This window comes from Phaseolus vulgaris, chromosome 3, assembly GCF_000499845.2.
Source record: "Phaseolus vulgaris cultivar G19833 chromosome 3, P. vulgaris v2.0, whole genome shotgun sequence".
In the NCBI taxonomy this organism is placed as follows: domain Eukaryota; kingdom Viridiplantae; phylum Streptophyta; class Magnoliopsida; order Fabales; family Fabaceae; genus Phaseolus; species Phaseolus vulgaris.
This window is the reverse complement of record NC_023757.2, coordinates 41,778,691-41,796,523: the sequence shown is the minus strand read 5'-3', so window position 1 is coordinate 41,796,523 and position 17,833 is coordinate 41,778,691. Positions and strand designations below refer to the sequence as shown.

General features: G+C 29.4%; 1 protein-coding gene across 1 annotated transcript; it reads left to right on the top strand.

Annotated features, from left to right (window-relative positions):
• The first annotated feature begins 8,253 nt into the window (after nucleotides 1–8,253).
• LOC137807805 (calcium-dependent protein kinase 10-like) lies at nucleotides 8,254–11,877 on the top strand. The gene is made up of 7 exons (XM_068608611.1): nucleotides 8,254–9,234; nucleotides 9,443–9,586; nucleotides 9,712–9,864; nucleotides 10,117–10,232; nucleotides 10,345–10,512; nucleotides 10,923–11,153; nucleotides 11,308–11,877. The coding sequence occupies exons 1-7, from the start codon at nucleotides 8,607–8,609 to the stop codon at nucleotides 11,479–11,481; spliced, it is 1,614 nt and encodes a 537-aa protein (XP_068464712.1). The 5' UTR covers nucleotides 8,254–8,606; the 3' UTR covers nucleotides 11,482–11,877.
• Nucleotides 11,878–17,833: the final 5,956 nt, after the last annotated feature.

Sequence of the window (17,833 nt, the reverse complement as noted above, 5' to 3'; positions counted from 1 at the left end):
GAGTTTATTGATTCTAACGATGTTATATAAATAATATATATATATATATATATATATTTATTTATTTATTGTTTTAAGTAGGTCAATAATATGCTAAGGTTAAAAAATGACTTTTTTTTTCTTCTTGTTTCCTGGAGTAGTGTTTTTATTTAAATGTAATTTCATACCATGACTACTCATTTAATAAATAGAGTAAAGTCATTGGATCTATAAAGAAATAGAATCAAAACAGACCTAGTTTTATTTTAGTGGAAGTATTGCATGTGTTAAATGAATCCATAAAAAACATATACGTTTTACAATATTAAATGGGTCTAACAGAAGTTTAAACGAGTTGATTATGTGTATTTTTTATTATAAGGGAAAGAAAAACAGATTACAACCTTCAATGCGTGTTTTTTTTTTCTTTTACTTATTTCCACAACAATGGACCAAAACAAAAGGGTTAGGATTTTCAACTAGGTTGCTCAAGACTATTGTATTTAACTTTAACCAGTAATTGCTTCTAACTATGAAAAGATTAAGAGAAAATATCAAAGACTGAAAAAATCACATAAAACAAGAAGAATTTGATGCTATAAATTTTTCACACAGAGAAGATTTGTGAAAATTTAATGTATATTTCAAAGATAATCAGTTATAACTTTTTTATAATCGATTATAATTTTAATATTTGTTTTTATATTAAAGTAAAGAATATTAAATTTATTTTAATAACTTTTTTTTAAATTATAAATTTTTTTTATAAATTACTCTTTAAATATATTAATATCAGAAAAATTATTACACTACATTAATTAAATTGTATGCAATCTTTCCATTCATTTCTACTATCTTTTATAAATTACTTTTTAAATATCTTTAACACCAATAGACTTGTAATCATCAAACCATGGCTTATTTAATTGAAATCACAACAGTGTTAGATTGATGAAATCAAAATATAACTATGAAATTTTCAAATAATTATGATACACAGTGAAAAATAGTGGCAAATTTACCAATTCTATAACCGGCTGTGTAACAGCAATGTTTTTTTTAAAAAACAAAAAGAGAACCCCCTCCAGGCACAAAAGTTCTCTTTCTTTCTCTCTCCCTCTCTCCCTTCTATCTTCTTTTTTAATTTCTCACTTCATACTTCATCTATTTTAGAATATGATCATACCACGTTCTAGCTGAGGAGTTAAGGAACATTTCTATCTGATCATATTTTTAAACAGAGTAAGTTCATTTTTACTCTAAAGATCCTTTGTTCTCTGTTTTTTCCTTAGGATTTAGTCATCAATCTTGATGGGGTTAGTTGAGAAGTTTAATCCTCTCAACTTATTCTACTATATACTGAATTTTTGTTCTATTTGGATAAATTGCGTTAGGCCCGTAAATCTTGAAGCTTATCCGGTGGGGAATAAAATTCTAGAAGTTGTTTGGAAAACAAGCAATTGAGGTAAGAGAAACTAAATTTAATTTTTAATAGAATCCTAGGCTAGAAGATCTAGATGAGGAAGGGACGTTGTCCCAATATTCAATTTCTTTTGCAGGGATGCTGTTTGTTTATATATATTGGGTTGTTGTTTATATATTATTTAAATTTGTGGAAATATTAGATTTTGATGATTTAATATTAAAGTGTTATTTTTTTAGGTCAAATAAACTTTTGAATATTGTGGATCACTTTTTGAATGATATTGTATGACAGAATGATATGAAATTGAATTCATACATTTGGGATAATGAATGGACTGATGTTTGTTGTGTATTAAGTATTGATGCATATGTGGTAATAGAGATTTCTGAGCTTCACTGATTATCTAAGTCACATAGACTAAGATATCATGTGGTGAGAAGCTGATGGGGGAGTTCATGCATACTGTGACATATGAGATGCACGGCTTGAGTTGTACTGAACTTACCCTGATCCTTTATGTTGGATTTGCTAATAATTTTTGGATCAGGTGTTAATCTCTGGTAGGGCTTACTTAATACGGGTCTTCCGGAAGACGTTGTTTGTTGAATATTCTGGGTGTGTAGATCCATGTGAGATCTATGTGATTGTTTTATTGTTGAGATTTGAAGAAAATTGAATAATTTGAGAAATTGATAATGTAATTTGGTTTTCTCTTTAGATTTAAGTGTGTATATTATAAAAATCTATTTTCATTAGCTTACCCTTGTTTTTCTTGTTGTGTTTGAACTACGATGATTATACTATGTACACGAGCAAATGACCATACAAGTGCAGGAGAGTCTTAGAGGTTTCAGAATTTTATTTTAAACTATGAATATGTAAATATTTGTATTTCTATAAAACATAATCACGTATTAAGAATGTTTTGAAAAACTCAAAGTTTGTATAAAAAATAATAGAACTTTTATTGTAATAGTTACATGTAAATTATGGGGTGTCAGAAACTCTCAATTGAATAAAGAGGGGAAGTTATCTTAGGAAGAGTAATAAATGCATAGACATTTTACAAGTTTTGTTACTTAATCAAAAAATGTAATAGGAATAATTTATTTTAAAGTCCAACCAAAATGGTATTAAAATGTATAAATTAAATTTTATATAATTATTATGTGTTTCATGAAAAAAATTTAATAATAATGACAGTGACAAAATCGTGTATTCAAATAAAGATTCTAAGAATTTGTTTATTGCTATATTTTTTAATATTACTTTTCTAGAACTACATCTACTTAGTTTTTAAATTGTTTATTAAAAAAAAATTGTTTAAAAAATCATAAAAGGTGTTTTTTCAAATTAAAGGTATTGAAAGTGTAAGGATTTAAGTTTTTTTATTAACTGTAGATGAATTTATTTGAAGTAGATATATATATATATATATATATTTAAAATTTTAATGATTGTGTACAATGATAGTGACTTTTATTTTTTGAATGAACTCTGGTTTGGATTTTGAAACATAAGGAATGAAAATAGTTTATTCTAGAGGATGGAAGAGTGATGAAAGTGGAAACATTAATATTGGAGTTGTGGACGGGCATTGGAGAAAAAAGGACTGATTAATGACTCCTATGCATATAAAGTAGATTATAGGGTGTTTCTTCCTTCACCTCCAACAAATTTCTTCCTACACTCCATTCTTTTTAGAAAAGACTGTTCTTTTAAAAATGATTTATGATTTTTTTTTCTGAAATATTTCCTATAGATACTTTATGAAACACATTTTATTAAATTCAAATTTATTATTCTGAAAGTACAAAATTTAATTTCAAAAAGAATATTATAAAATGTTTTTTTTTTAATTTTGAAAAACATCTGTCAAAAATAATTTGAGTATTTCGAATAATGTAGTGGTGAAAGAAAAAAAAAATGTAAAAATACAGAAAGAAATACCTTAAATTATATTTGAAAAAAATACTTGAGAGAAAGATTAAATTATACTTGAAAGGAAATATACTAGGAGATTATATTTCAATTTGGATGAGGGGTTTATCAATAATATGAAGACAATAAGGGTGTGTTTGTTTTCATGGGAGGAGGGAGGGGGAGAGAGTGTTTTTTTTGTGTTTGTTTCAAGGGTTTTGAGGGTAGGGGAGTGGATGGGGGAGATGGTGAGTAATTTTTTTCATTCTTCACAAAATGAAGAGATTTGTGTGATTAATGTAGGATGGTTGTATTTTACCAAAATATCCTTGGATATGCATTTTATTACAATATAAAAATTAAATATTACATAAATTTATTTATAATTTAAAAAATATTTAATTATACTATTAATAACAACATACAATTATAAATAATGAAAATAAAAAAAATTATAATATTAACAAAATATATATAGTTATATAAAATAATAAATGAATATAATAATAAATATTATTTTCATTAAATTTTAATATATTTAATAATTTTATTTCAATTTAACACAAAAATATTTTCTATTATATTTTTTATTTTTCTATTATAAAATATAAGTAATTATGAATATTATATATTAAAAAAATTAATTAATTCAAACCTACACAAAAAAAATCATAATTAATTATTCAAATATTTTTTAATAATAAGAATAAATTTGTAAACTTACAATAAACTATCCTCACAAATTCACTCTATCATCCATCAATCTAAACAACCTCTCATAGCCTCACACATTCTTTCTAATCCTCACAAATCCACTCTCTCCCCTCCTTTCAAATCCCCTCCTCAATCCAAATAGAGCATACGAGTAAAGTGAAGTAAAAGTGAAGTAAAATTGGGTGCAAAATTTGTATGAAATATTATGTGTTCAAGCTTGTTTTTTATGTCTGCTGTAGTAACTGTGCACCTTTACATATATAAGTTTTAGATGTTTTTATATTTGAAGAAACTAATTATATAACGCCTTTTTAATAAATATTTTCCTTTTTTAGATTTAAAAAGAGGATGAAAGTAAGTTAAAGAGAAACTTAATTCATATTAAAAATTTCACAACAACATTTCAAAATATATAAGTAAATACAAATTTTAATTTATAAATTAATTTTATAAGATTGAATTAAAATTGAAATTTACTTTTTAATAAATATAAGAAAAAAATATATTTTTCTCTATTCAAAAACTACCTATAACTTCTCACCTCTTTTTGCAATATTTTTTTCTTTCTTATCCCATTTTTTCAACTTCTTTCTTCACCTTTAGAATTAGGTAATAATGACCACTTTATGTGGATATGTCACTCGCTAAGAGATGAAAACTCAAGAAAAACTATTTGGTATCTAGTTACTCAACAATGAATATATTACTTGAATAACATTTGCGTGTCTAAGTATTAAACAACCAACATGTTGTTATGGTCTAACGTTTAAGTGAAAAAAGTAAATAAACTAATTTATTTTATCAAGAAATACTGTTGAAACAACTTTATATCTTTAGAATGATATACTTATTTACTTATATATATATATATATATAATATTGTAAGGAGTATGTTTTTATATATGTTTATAATTAGAATATACTGTAATGTTATATTGAGTGTGAAAATGATTATTTATAGTTAAGTTTGAGAGTAAGTTTTCCCATAAAATATTATTAATAAGATGTAAAGTGTATTGAGTATCATAACTACTAAGGAAAGAAAATATGAAAAGGGTTGGTTTTCAAATTTTACAGATGAAAATATTGTAGGCGAGAAGTAAATGAAAGCTACGATTATTTATTACATTAAAGTGTAAGTAATGGGTTACTCTAATTATCTAATTATTTGTTTATAAGTGAGTAGACTTTGATACCAAATACGATCTTAATTTTCACTAAATATTATTTTTGGAATATTTCAACAAGCTCTTATTCTCAAAAACATAAAAAAGACTGAAAGGAATAACAACATAAATGAAATTGAAGTAAAAGGAGAGGAACTATTGAGTAAATACAATGTGAGGAATATAAGACCCAATCTTTTTTGGAGTGTATATGTGAAAAAGCTGTTTAAAGTATTTGTTCTGGAAATAGCATATTTGTTGTATAATATGTTTTATTCTATTTTTTCTATAATACTGAAAAATAAAGAGTTGCTTATCTGTAAAACATTGGTTTCTATAAGTGTTTTAGTTTGTGAAAATATTTTTGAATGTTTTTATTGTGGTTTGTTTTGACACTTGTATAAGGTTGATCATCCTAAAATATTTCTTTTAATTAATTTAATATTTGCTAAAAAAACATAAAATTCAATTTTAATGTTCAACGATTTTAAAATGAATAAAAAAGTTATAATTATAATTAATATATAAATTATAATTTTAGCTATTTTTTATTTTATAAACTCTATCCTCGCTCCAGCTCTAGATTTTTCATCTCATATTCTTTTTACTTTTTTTTTCTCTGATTTTGTGGTAAGCAGTGTTACAAAACAGCTTTTGCATGGGTTACTAGAATATCTGTTTAATCATCAAATTTTAATTAAAAATAACAATTGAAACTAGAAGAGTGTAATAAAAACCAGAGAGTTATACTAAGTAAACATGAAATAAATTTGTTTTAATTCATCAAAGTTTCTAAACACAGTTCTATTTATGGTAAAATTTATCACTTCGATTTCCGATTAAATAAAAGTCGCCTCCATCAATTTTGTAAATACATATCCTTTTTTTCTTTTTTCTTCTCTCTCTCAATATTCTTCAAAATAACTAATTATTATTCTTGGACGAAACTTATATAATGATTTTATTAAAAAAATCTAACAGTAAATGTTTGAAATAATGTTTAAGAAAAAATAATCCTAAACTATATTCATAAATTGAACTAAAATTCATGTTATTTCGAAATTATAACAAAATTTACCACTAATAAAACTTGGACTTTATAAGAGAATATGCGAATAATCATACTTAATCATGAGTGTTTCTTATCAATGTTTTTTTTTCTATAATGGGCTGATACTATAATTTATGGTAGGGAAATTTTACATGAAAGTTAACAGATACCACACTAACCTAAAATAAATGCCTATGATATAATTTTCTGATTTGCAATATTTATCTAAAATAAGCAAATGATCTAAATTAGAATATTTTTTTGAATGCATATTATGATCCAACACAATGATGGTGTAAGATGGGGTTTTAGGCTACTTTTGGTCTAACTGGAAAAGTAGAAGTGAATAGATTAAAAGTATGGGTTCTCTACATCATTATTCATTGTGCATTGCATTTGTTAGGTAACACCTAATCATTTCATTCAAACTTTCTCACACCATAATACTCTTTTAATACATCAAAACCAACACACCTCTCACTCACCAGAACAATTTTCTCTACCTATCCCTTTTTACCCTATTTTTAAGAACATTTACATTTGTTTTTCTAATTTTTATCCCTTTTATGTCTCTCATTCTTTGCTTAGACGTTACTTCTTTTATTTATTTAAATACATTAAAAAAACCTAATTTTTCCTATTTGATTTCATTGAAAATAGTACATTTTCTTTTATATTTCGATTATTTTTTACTTTCCTCTGTTTCTATTCTCTTTGTCCCCTGTGTTTCTTTTTTTTGGACAAATCGAGTGCGACTGAAATGTACTTTAAAATTGTCATATAGTTAAACTATAATACTTTGCATGCTACAGGAGAAAGGAAATTAAAAAAATAAAATGTTTAAATTGAAGATAAAATAAACAAATGATTTTTATTCTTAAGAGTTAAATTAAAATTTTCATTGAACTTTTCAAGAGAAATGCATTATTATTATTTTATTGTATTTCTTCTTATTCAAGTGGACCAAGAATGTGACGTATTACTTAAAAATGCAGGAAAGGAAGTTACTTAAGCGGTTAAACCATAAAAAGAATAAGAACTTGCTTTTACTGTGTATGAGTTGAATATTAAGAATTTAATGATAAGGTTAAAAGGGATAACTTTCGAGAGAAGAAAAACATTGCCCATTACCCAATAGCCAACACTTTATAACCTTTCAATGTAGAAAAAAGCTAATCATATCTTTTTTTTCTATCTCTTTTTTTCTATAGAAAAGGGGAAAGTAAGTCATCATAATTTGTTGACTTTGGCACAGAAGGAATATTATTTTGCTCCAAGTGGGTCATAGTCATGGATCACATAGCTTTTGTAAAATGTAAAATGTAAATAGAACATAGCTTTTGGGATTTAATTAACGTTGAGACATTGACCTTGTCAAGAACACACATCAATTAGAAGTATTTGATTGTCTTGTTCAAATATCAGTGAAGAATCAATTGATGTTTTGTGACAATTAATACAAAATTGATTTTCAATGGTTGCACTAAAGGATATAGTGACGTTAGGAGAAAGAAAAGAGTAGGACCAAGTCACAAAATTAGTGGCTAACTTTGATTGATAGCTGTAGCAATGTTATTATATCACTGAATCTTTGAAGTAAACTTCAAGCTCACATGTTTGCAATGATATGAACAAGAACAACACCAATCCAACGGTTAATATGAATTGTAGTGCCAAGTATATATGATTGCATCAACCCACGTTACTTGTAATTAAACATTTTGTTACCAAAGCAAATCAAATAAGCTAATTATCTTTTTATCCTATTTTATCATAAAAATATTGATTAATAAATTTGCATGTAAAATTAAAAAAAAAAAAGTAACGCAGATGCCCCAAGCAGCCAAAAGGCAAGAATGGGTCCCATCCCATCATACACTTTATACATTAAAATAAATAAATAAATAAAACATTTTCCAAGTGTCATTGCCCCACGCAATGATCCACAATAATCGCACCAACATTTTTCTTCCAATTTTTAAGCTCAATTAGAAAACATGATTCCAAATTGATTTAAATTTGAGAGAAGTAATTGAAGTAGGAATTGGAGAGGATTGATAAGTTAAGTTTGAAAAAGTAGGAAATGAATACTGAAAAGCAGTTTTAGGACAACCTGCGGCGTCTACAGTCAGTTTATCCATAATTGTAGGGAGGCACATATTTGTATGTAAAATGGTAAGGAATCCTTAAAACAACTAAGAGAATGATTTAATTTTGTCAAAACCAATAAATGCCATTTCACAGTCAAACAGCTTCCAAGTGAAATAAAACTCCACTTTTCTTCCAACTCACCATCATCCCCATCATCATCATCTATCCACCTTCTTCTCTGTTTCCGTCAGCCGGTGACATGGGGAACTGCAACGCGTGCGTGAGGGATGACGTGGCACACTCGAACCGCGTGAGGAAGAAGAACACGAAACCCAACCCTTACGCGGAGGAGGCGCTCCGGTCGGGCGTTCCGATCCGCGTGCTGAAGGACGTGACGTCGCGGAGCCTCATCGGGGACAAGTACGTGATAGGTAGGGAGCTAGGTCGGGGTGAGTTCGGGATAACGTACCTGTGCACGGACCGGGAGACGAAGCAGGAGCTGGCCTGCAAGTCCATCTCCAAGCGCAAGCTCAGGACCGCCGTCGACGTCGAGGACGTGCGCCGCGAGGTGGCCATCATGTCCACGCTGCCGGACCACGCCAACGTCGTCAAGCTCAAAGCCACTTACGAGGACCATGAGAACGTTCACCTCGTCATGGAGCTCTGTGCCGGTGGCGAACTCTTCGACCGGATCGTCGCACGTGGCCACTACAGCGAGCGTGCGGCCGCGCACGTCGCCAGAACCATTGCTGAGGTCGTCAGAATGTGCCACGCCAATGGCGTCATGCATCGAGACCTTAAGCCCGAGAATTTCCTCTTTGCGAATAAGAAGGAGAATTCTGTACTTAAAGCCATTGATTTCGGTCTCTCCGTGTTTTTCAAACCTGGTACGCGAGTGAATGAATTTGTTTCGTTTTACTCAAATCAGATAGGACCGTTATGAATGCTTTGAGCATTAAAAACAGCTTCATGTTTAAGATGTGAAGTCGATGTTGCTAATTAAGTTGGGATAAGTGTTGATTCACGTGTGTGGGTTGATTTTTTTATCTGGGTTCGGTGAAGTGTGCTGATGTTCTTTTTCCGATGAATGGACAGGGGAGAGATTTTCCGAAATTGTGGGGAGTCCTTACTATATGGCACCAGAGGTATTGAAGAGGAATTATGGGCCAGAAGTGGATGTGTGGAGTGCTGGGGTGATTCTTTATATTTTGTTGTGTGGGGTTCCTCCGTTTTGGGCAGGTGTGTGTTGTTTTTTTCTCATCGATAAATGTTGGTTGTTAATGTGTTGTTGAGTTTGTGTTTGGGTGACTGGTGGGGTGTTTGAATTTTAGTGAGATGTTTTGGTTTGGTTTGATTTGGTGTAGAGGACGAACGAGGGGTGGCTCTGGCGATTTTGAGGGGAGTGATTGACTTCAAGAGAGAACCGTGGCCTCAGATTTCGGACAGTGCTAAGAGCCTTGTGCGCCACATGTTGGAGCCTGATCCTAAGAAGCGCTTGACGGCTGAAGAGGTGCTTGGTAAGTACTTTATGGTTTGTGAAGCAAGATGGGAATGTTTAGACTGCTCAAAATTTCCATGTACGTTGTTCTTTTGTTTTTGTTTGCTAAGAGTATTCTCATTCTCTTGTGGACCCTTTGTTCCATTGTCCTCTCCTAAAAGAAAATAAGAATTTGGTGCTTATTTGTACCCTTACGACTCAGGAGGCCCCATATGGCCTAATTATTTGGAAAGTGATGCTAAATGTTTACCGTCCTCAAATATGTTTGCAGAGCATCCCTGGTTGCAAAATGCAAAGAAAGCTTCAAATGTTCCGTTAGGAGATATTGTGAGGACAAGGCTTAAGCAGTTCTCTGTCATGAATAGATTCAAAAAGAGAGCACTTCGGGTTAGCATCTATTTCAGTCTGTGCATAATTGTTAACTCAAGTTCAATATGTATTGGAAGTATGAGGAAGTTGGAATGGTGGTGATTTGTGTTTCTTTGAACAAACGCTGCAGGTAATTGCAGAGCACTTATCTGTTGAAGAGGTAGAAATCATCAAAGACATGTTTACATTGATGGATACTGATAAAGATGGTAAGGTAACATACGAGGAACTGAAGGCTGGGTTGAGGAAGGTTGGTTCACAATTGGATGAGCCCGAGATTAAGATGCTGATGGATGTGGTAGGCTTTCGTGTATACCATCTATATTGTAATTTCTTAATATAAATTGTCATTACGATGGATTATTGTGGTAGTATTTCGCTATTCAAAAATTGATGAGAGGCTCTTTCAATTTGGATGTTAAGATTGTTTGTTTCTGAAGCCTTAGCTTGAGGAAAATGGTTTAATGAGAGAGAATATCAGACACTCCTTAATTTGCTCTAAAGCTGATATAACCTCTTACTTTTATTGACTTAACTGCTTCATATTACTCCAATATTTCATTTGAATTGAGCTTGATCCATCTAAGAGGATAGACTAAATTTAAATTGACTGGCCATTCATACCCTAAGCCCGGATTGTGAATTGAATGTAGATTTGCAATAATAATTTGTGATTCAAGGATGTTTTCTTTGCTATCCATTGCTTAGGCCGATGTTGATGGGAATGGAGTACTTGACTATGGAGAGTTCGTGGCCGTGACAATTCACTTGCAAAGAATGGAGAATGATGAATATTTCCGAAAAGCATTCATGTTTTTTGACAAAGACGGGAGTGGCTATATTGAGTTTGAGGAGCTAGAGACAGCATTAGTAGATGAGTCGGGAGAAAATGACACTGCTGTAGTGAATGACATCATGCGTGAAGTTGACACTGATAAGGTTTCACACTCATGCCATAACTATTTTTTTCTTAGAAACACTGCCAATGCAATTTAAAGAAAAACACATAAGCCTGCTTCTCTCGTAATTACTCAGGTGAGAATAATCATGTTACATCCTGTAGTCCCACATTTCTAATTTTGTGTTTACACAGGATGGTCGCATCAGTTATGAAGAGTTTGTGGCCATGATGAAAACTGGAACTGATTGGAGAAAAGCGTCTAGACAGTATTCAAGAGAGAGATTCAAGAGCTTGAGCATAAATTTGATGAAGGATGGGTCACTTCAGCTTCAAGACGGTATTAGTGGTCAAGCTGTAGTGGTTTGAGCAAGGAATTATTTCTTTCTGTAACCTTAGTGCTCACTCAGTTAATTTCTACTTACTATGCTTGAAAGCATGGTTTCTGTAATCTCTCCTTGAAAGCAAGGGAGTTTTGTGTTGGAGCGTTTTTCAGTTGGATTGGGTGTAGCTTGAAGCATGCGTTGGAGGGCTGCGTAGTAAAGCTGTTTGATAGATTGTCAGCAGGAGTTGCTGTCCTCAAAATGTCACATCACATATTCTTTGTATATCTTTGTCCTGTTCGAGTTCCATAATTTCATTGGTAAATGTCATATGTCTAACTTATTTTGTGTTGGGGTTTGTCACGTTGGCGCTGTGAACTTCTGGGAATGTGAAGTGCCTATTTCAAATTTGTCCTACAAAAATATAGATATCTTATGCTCAGTTTTTCTTTTTCTTTTTTGAATTGCTTAATTTTTATGTATATAAAACTGCGATGCATTTTAATAAATTCAAATAATTTTTTTTATTCATGTACTTTTTTTATTCACTTCAGTCTTTGAACATGATGGATAACCAATCCACATAAGTTTTAGGCTCAGTTTGCATCAGGGGAGAGGAGGGGATGATTGCACAGTTTTACACCATTATCACTTAGTCGTGTTCTTTTAAAACAATCAAATGATAAATTTTGTAGGTTATCTAGATTTGACATGAAGGATGCTTTTTCTTTTTTTTTGTTTAGGAGCAAACAGTACCGCAACATAAACAAATGGATAAGCTTTTACAGGCCCGTGACAACCACCTTGCGGGCCAGCGGGCCACGACCTACAAATAAAAAAAATATAAACACACAGGAAAGGTTTTTCAACTCAAACGTGATAACTACTTAAATATCAATGACTTTTAATTTAAAATCAACCAAATATGAAATCGAAAGTCTGTTGGAGGTTTTATGGTTTTCGTTTTTTTTTTATCTATTATCACTTTATATAAACTTAAGAGCATGCTTTTCTACAAGTTTTTGCATGCATACAATATAAGAACTTTTCCTTCTTTTTGCAGGTCGTGGGTTCCACAGTTTTTCATGTGAATACAACCTAGGTTCGAATAGTTTAGCAACATTCATGCATCATACCATGTAATATGGTAGCAGATGGTAGCAGAGCATATTGGACATTCTTTGATATTAGACGCTCAGCACAACATATATATATATATATATATATATATATATATATATATATTTTTATTTTTTTTTATATTAGACATTCTTGTTTTCTTTCTACTCGTTTTTTTTTTCAGTGTTTTGGTGCCTACATTTTTTCTTTTGTAGCATGGATGATACACAAAATCCTCCCCTAAATTTATATTACGATGCTAATCAATTCTCAGTTTAATGAAAGACAATTACCATTCATGAAGTTGTGTTATTAGGCGTGTTCTTTTTTTCAAAAAAATAAATTAAAATTTGTTGATGACACTGAAGTGATGTCTAGTAGTGATGATTCTTTATATGATTCTAGAAAGATATACAATATTATGACGTGGTCTTGGATCATTCACATCATATATTATCAAATTGTGCAAAGTGTGATAGACATTATCAATAAAAGATTTGTGGAAAGATCTTAAATAAAAAAAATTCAAAGAGGATTACTTTAGAATATCAAATATATTTAGGAGATACATTCAGTGAAAGAAACAAAGTAAAAGGAATGTTTCAAAATATTTTACTGATATGAAGATATCATGAAAAAAAATGGAGATCTTCGTACCTATACTCAATTGTGTTTGTAAAGTTTTGTAAAGTTTAATGCATTTGCAATATGATAAAGAATGTTATAAAAGACTTAAAATATGTTAAATGATTTCTAAAAAGTTTAAACAAATCTTATAATACCATAAAGACACATAATTTTTCAATATGATACATATACACAATCTCAATTTTTTTATATAATCACATTACAACTCTTAATATTATTATTTTAATATTTTTTATATTTAATTACAAATTTACTTTTTATTATATATATTTATTTTTAAACCTATGACATAAAAATTATATACAACTTAAGTTGTCAAACTATCATTTTCCATACCGAAAGATTTCTTACATGCGTAAACAGAGAAAAGGTTGTTTTAATAGTTAGATTTAAACTTTTCTTTTCCAAATAAGTTATGCTTGCATTACATGAATAGATATTTATTTAACGAGTTTAATTTTAAATCGGCCATTACTGTTTGGACAGGGGGCTTTCAAAACTTTCCTTCAGATAAAGATATTTTTTTTAATTTTTTTTATCACTGAGATAAAGAAAATGATTGGAACATTTATTTCTCCACTTTTTTATATTTCATTCTGCACCTTATAATTATGAAATCTTCCATTTTATCTTGTAAAAATTATTTTTGGTTTTCGAATTATATAGCTTGAAAATCATTCTTTTCTTTAAAACAAGACTATCGTAGTGTACAATTTAAAAGACTTTTAACTTCTGAATAACACAACACAATTTGAGAATGATAAAATAGAAATTTAAATATTTAAGAGGGTGCAGATGAAAATACGGAGGCTGAGGTAGTAGAAATGTCCAAACGGTTGTTTGCATAAAACATTACGTCTTGGACTCATGGTCCAAGATGTTGGAAGAATAAGCCCACTGAAGTAAGCCCAAAAGGTCCATATTTAAAGATAGTGCTTCTTCTGTATTTTTAGGGTGTTTCTCCATGCACCTAGTGAAATTTCTCCCTCTACCTCATCAATTTGATAAAATGATCAAAATGTTTCATCTAATCTGCCATCATTCTGAAAAGTTCTTTCAGGAAAATACTCTAAAAAAATTATTCCAAAAAACATATTTTGAAACGTATATAATACATTATGAAAAATTTATTCCAAAAGTTTAGTTTTAGATTTTTTTTTCAAGAATATATTTTATGAATTTCATGTATGTTCTGAAAACATTTCATAAAAAATAATTTGAAAATCATTTTTAAGAGGGATAATTTTTTTTTTCAAAATTGATGGAGTATAAGAAAAATTTGTCTTTAACGTGCTTTTCTAAGTTTTTTTTTTGCCAGGAGATGAGTCAGAAAATATTTATTTTATTTGTTTAATTCTTTACGGTTTTGGTTAGCATTCACTGCTATTGTTATCATGATATTTTTATTTTTTATTTTTTATAAATTGTTAGTTGACTATGATTTACTTTCCAATCAATATATTTTAGTTCATATATTTAAAATAATATATATGGAAATTGGTTTTAAAAATAAATTATATATGGGAAATATGATACCTAATATTGTTAATGTAAGCATGCAACATAAATTAAGAATAGCAACATGTTATAGTGAGTTAAAGTAGTGGACCTTGGGTTATAACTCACCACTTCAGCTACTGAATTGCTCACAACCACTTCCCTCCCCAAATTCATTACATATAGATAAGTGGTTGAACCCTACATAAATACTATTCTCTTACGTTGAAAGCACCCCAAGGGTAACTCAAACAAAACCTAAGATTCTCATGCTTCAAGTTAATCACCACCACATCTTTTCATTTAGTAATTAAAATTCAAATATTTAATTCCACTTAAATCAATAAATGACTCATTTCTTATGAATTTATAAGATAAAGTTATATGTGAAAGATGAAAGATAATAGTAAAATTTATATGTAAAAATGAAATAATAATCAGTGAACGTAATATTTTTAATATAACTTTAAGATAATTATTATAAAAGTCAACATCGGGGCATGTACTTACAATTTTACTTTTGCGATTCAAATAGTGAAAATGTCAATATAAGAGTGAATGAAAACTATAATGCTTATCACTTCACTCACTTTTCAAACATGATAAAGCTAGCTAGTAGTCAAAGTTTGGATGCCTACAAATTTGCTCAATCAAATCTCAAACCATGCATGGAAGTGATAGCTAGTCACTAACTTCATTATTGATTATTTTTTGTATGGTATTAGAAAATAGATTTAAATTTATTTTATTTTTACAACATTAATTTATAAAATGAAATTATCTATACTTATATACGTTAAATTAATTATATTTTTAATTAATATACCATTTTTAAGTATATTCTCTTACACTTACGTAGTGGTAGTGAGTAACACGATAAGATTAATAAATCTTGATGAATTTTAATATTATAAATAATTTAAATTTAATTTATCTCTGTTGGAGATTAAAGATGAGAACAATTCATTGTATATAGGTAGGTGCAAACCTCATCTCATGAGTCGGTTTTATGGGGTTGAATTAGACTTAAAGTCCACTTCGTAATATGGTATCAGAGCCATTTCGAGTCTATCCTAGTGAGTGTTTGTTAGGTTTATCAGGCAACCTGCTATCGGATCACCCATAATATGTTATCTCACGCACGAGTTGTCACTCTCAGCGTGAAAGGATGTGTTGGAGATCTCACATCGACTAAATATGAGGACAATTCATTGTATATAAGTGGGTGCAAACTCACCTCATGAACTGGTTTTATAGATTTGAGTTAGACTTAAAATTCACTTTATAATAATTTCTGTAAAAATTAATTTATAAAATAAAGATTATTTATACTTATACAATAATTAATGAGATCTCTAATTAAAATGAGATGAACAACCTACCATATAATATTTTGACATCTTTCACTTTCACCTTTTGTTTCATCATCTGCCTTTTATTTTGTCGTTTTGGTGTGTAATGCGTCGATGTAATCTAAGGCAGTGCCACAACCAGAAATATAAGTCATAAAACAGATTAACTCGTGAAAAGTATATATAACAACAATAATTAAATATCAAAATATGTCACAACTTGTGAACTTTTCTTGTTCTAACTATAGTTATACGTAAGACACGAAAATCAACGGTATTTTCCTTTGGTAAAGTTGATGACACTTTGTTCTTTTTCTTTTTCTTGATTTTGAGCAAAGGTGAATGAAAAAGGTGTAAAGTATGATAAAGTGGAGTAGAATGTTAATTTGATGAGGAAGGTACGCCAAGGATTCCACTTACGGAAAGCAATTCCTTTTTGTGGATATTCTTCCTCCAATCAAATTATGTGATTCCTTTTCCTGCTCATAACCCTAAATTCGAGTATAAGTCACCTTAATTTAAATAATTTGCAAAGGAATTAATGCAATTAGATATAATTATGTTAATTACACTTTGTGGGGGAGATAACAAAATATTGTGGTATGGATTAATATGAACATGGTAATTATATAATTCACTCTCTACATATTCAGTGATGTTTTGAAGATGATCTAGAAGAGATTAAAGAATCGAAGAAAAATAATTCTATTTTACTATGTTTTCTATATTTTGTCCCATGTTTGAGTTGTTTTTTAAGTATAGCTAATGGTCTTCAATATGTTTTGATTTATCATTGTTCGATTGCAGACTAAAATTTTATATAAGTTGTAATTCTATACGCACCATCTTTAAATGATGATTTACTGCAGACTGAAAAAATTATTACACCCAACTTAATTGAGTTCATATTCAATTAATTTACTCAAATAAGCATTAAGTTAAATTTAATATGCATCTATTGAGTAATTAATATGAGGATGCATTAATATAGGATGTCTTAACAAGATGGTAACGATATCTTGACGACTGTATATTTTATTAATAAGGTTATTTTGCCATTCGATAAAAAAACGAATGTTATTCTCAATTTCATAAAAACTTGTACTTCTATTTACTTCTAAAAAAACCGACCATAACTTTATGAAAAGTTTTAAGCGAATTCATCAAAAGGTTGAAGGTATTTAAGATGATTTATTGAACTTTTTTCATTAACAAAGATTCGAGATATATTTCACCTCATCATCATCGTCATTATTGTAATAAAAATAATATTATTATTATGAATTAATTAAGTTTTAATTATTTTATAAATTTAGGTATTTTATAAATAATTATTAAGAAAATATTTTTTTAATAAGTCAATGTGGCTAACAACAAAATTAATATGTCTCCCAGAAATCCATAATTGATTATGTTTGAAGGTTTAATCGATCATGGTTAAGTCCATAATCAATTATGATGTACACCCTAATCAAGTATGGATCTAACCATAATGGATTAAGCTTCCAAGCATAATCGGTTATGGGAATTTCGACAACATGTAAATATTGGTTTTTTTCCAAAAAATCAGTAGCGACAACGGGTGCATGGATATTGTGGTACTAACATAAGTATAAGAAAACAACATAATCAACATAATGTATATGCGTATTAGTTATACTAGTGTTGAGGATTATATTGGTTAAACAACAATGAGTCCCTATGAAAAATAGAGGTGCATGAAAGTGTATGAAAGGTTGATTATCTATAAGATAATGTTGACCATAAGAGAAGAGGCAAACA

Bases quoted from the DNA above. Each gene is read 5' to 3' on its own strand.
- LOC137807805 (XM_068608611.1), top strand. From the start codon at position 8,607: ATGGGGAACTGCAACGCGTGCGTGAGGGATGACGTGGCACACTCGAAC. The intron at 9,235-9,442 runs GTACGCGAGTGA...ATGAATGGACAG, and splicing joins CTCCGTGTTTTTCAAACCTG to GGGAGAGATTTTCCGAAATT. The intron at 10,233-10,344 runs GTTAGCATCTAT...CAAACGCTGCAG, and splicing joins TCAAAAAGAGAGCACTTCGG to GTAATTGCAGAGCACTTATC.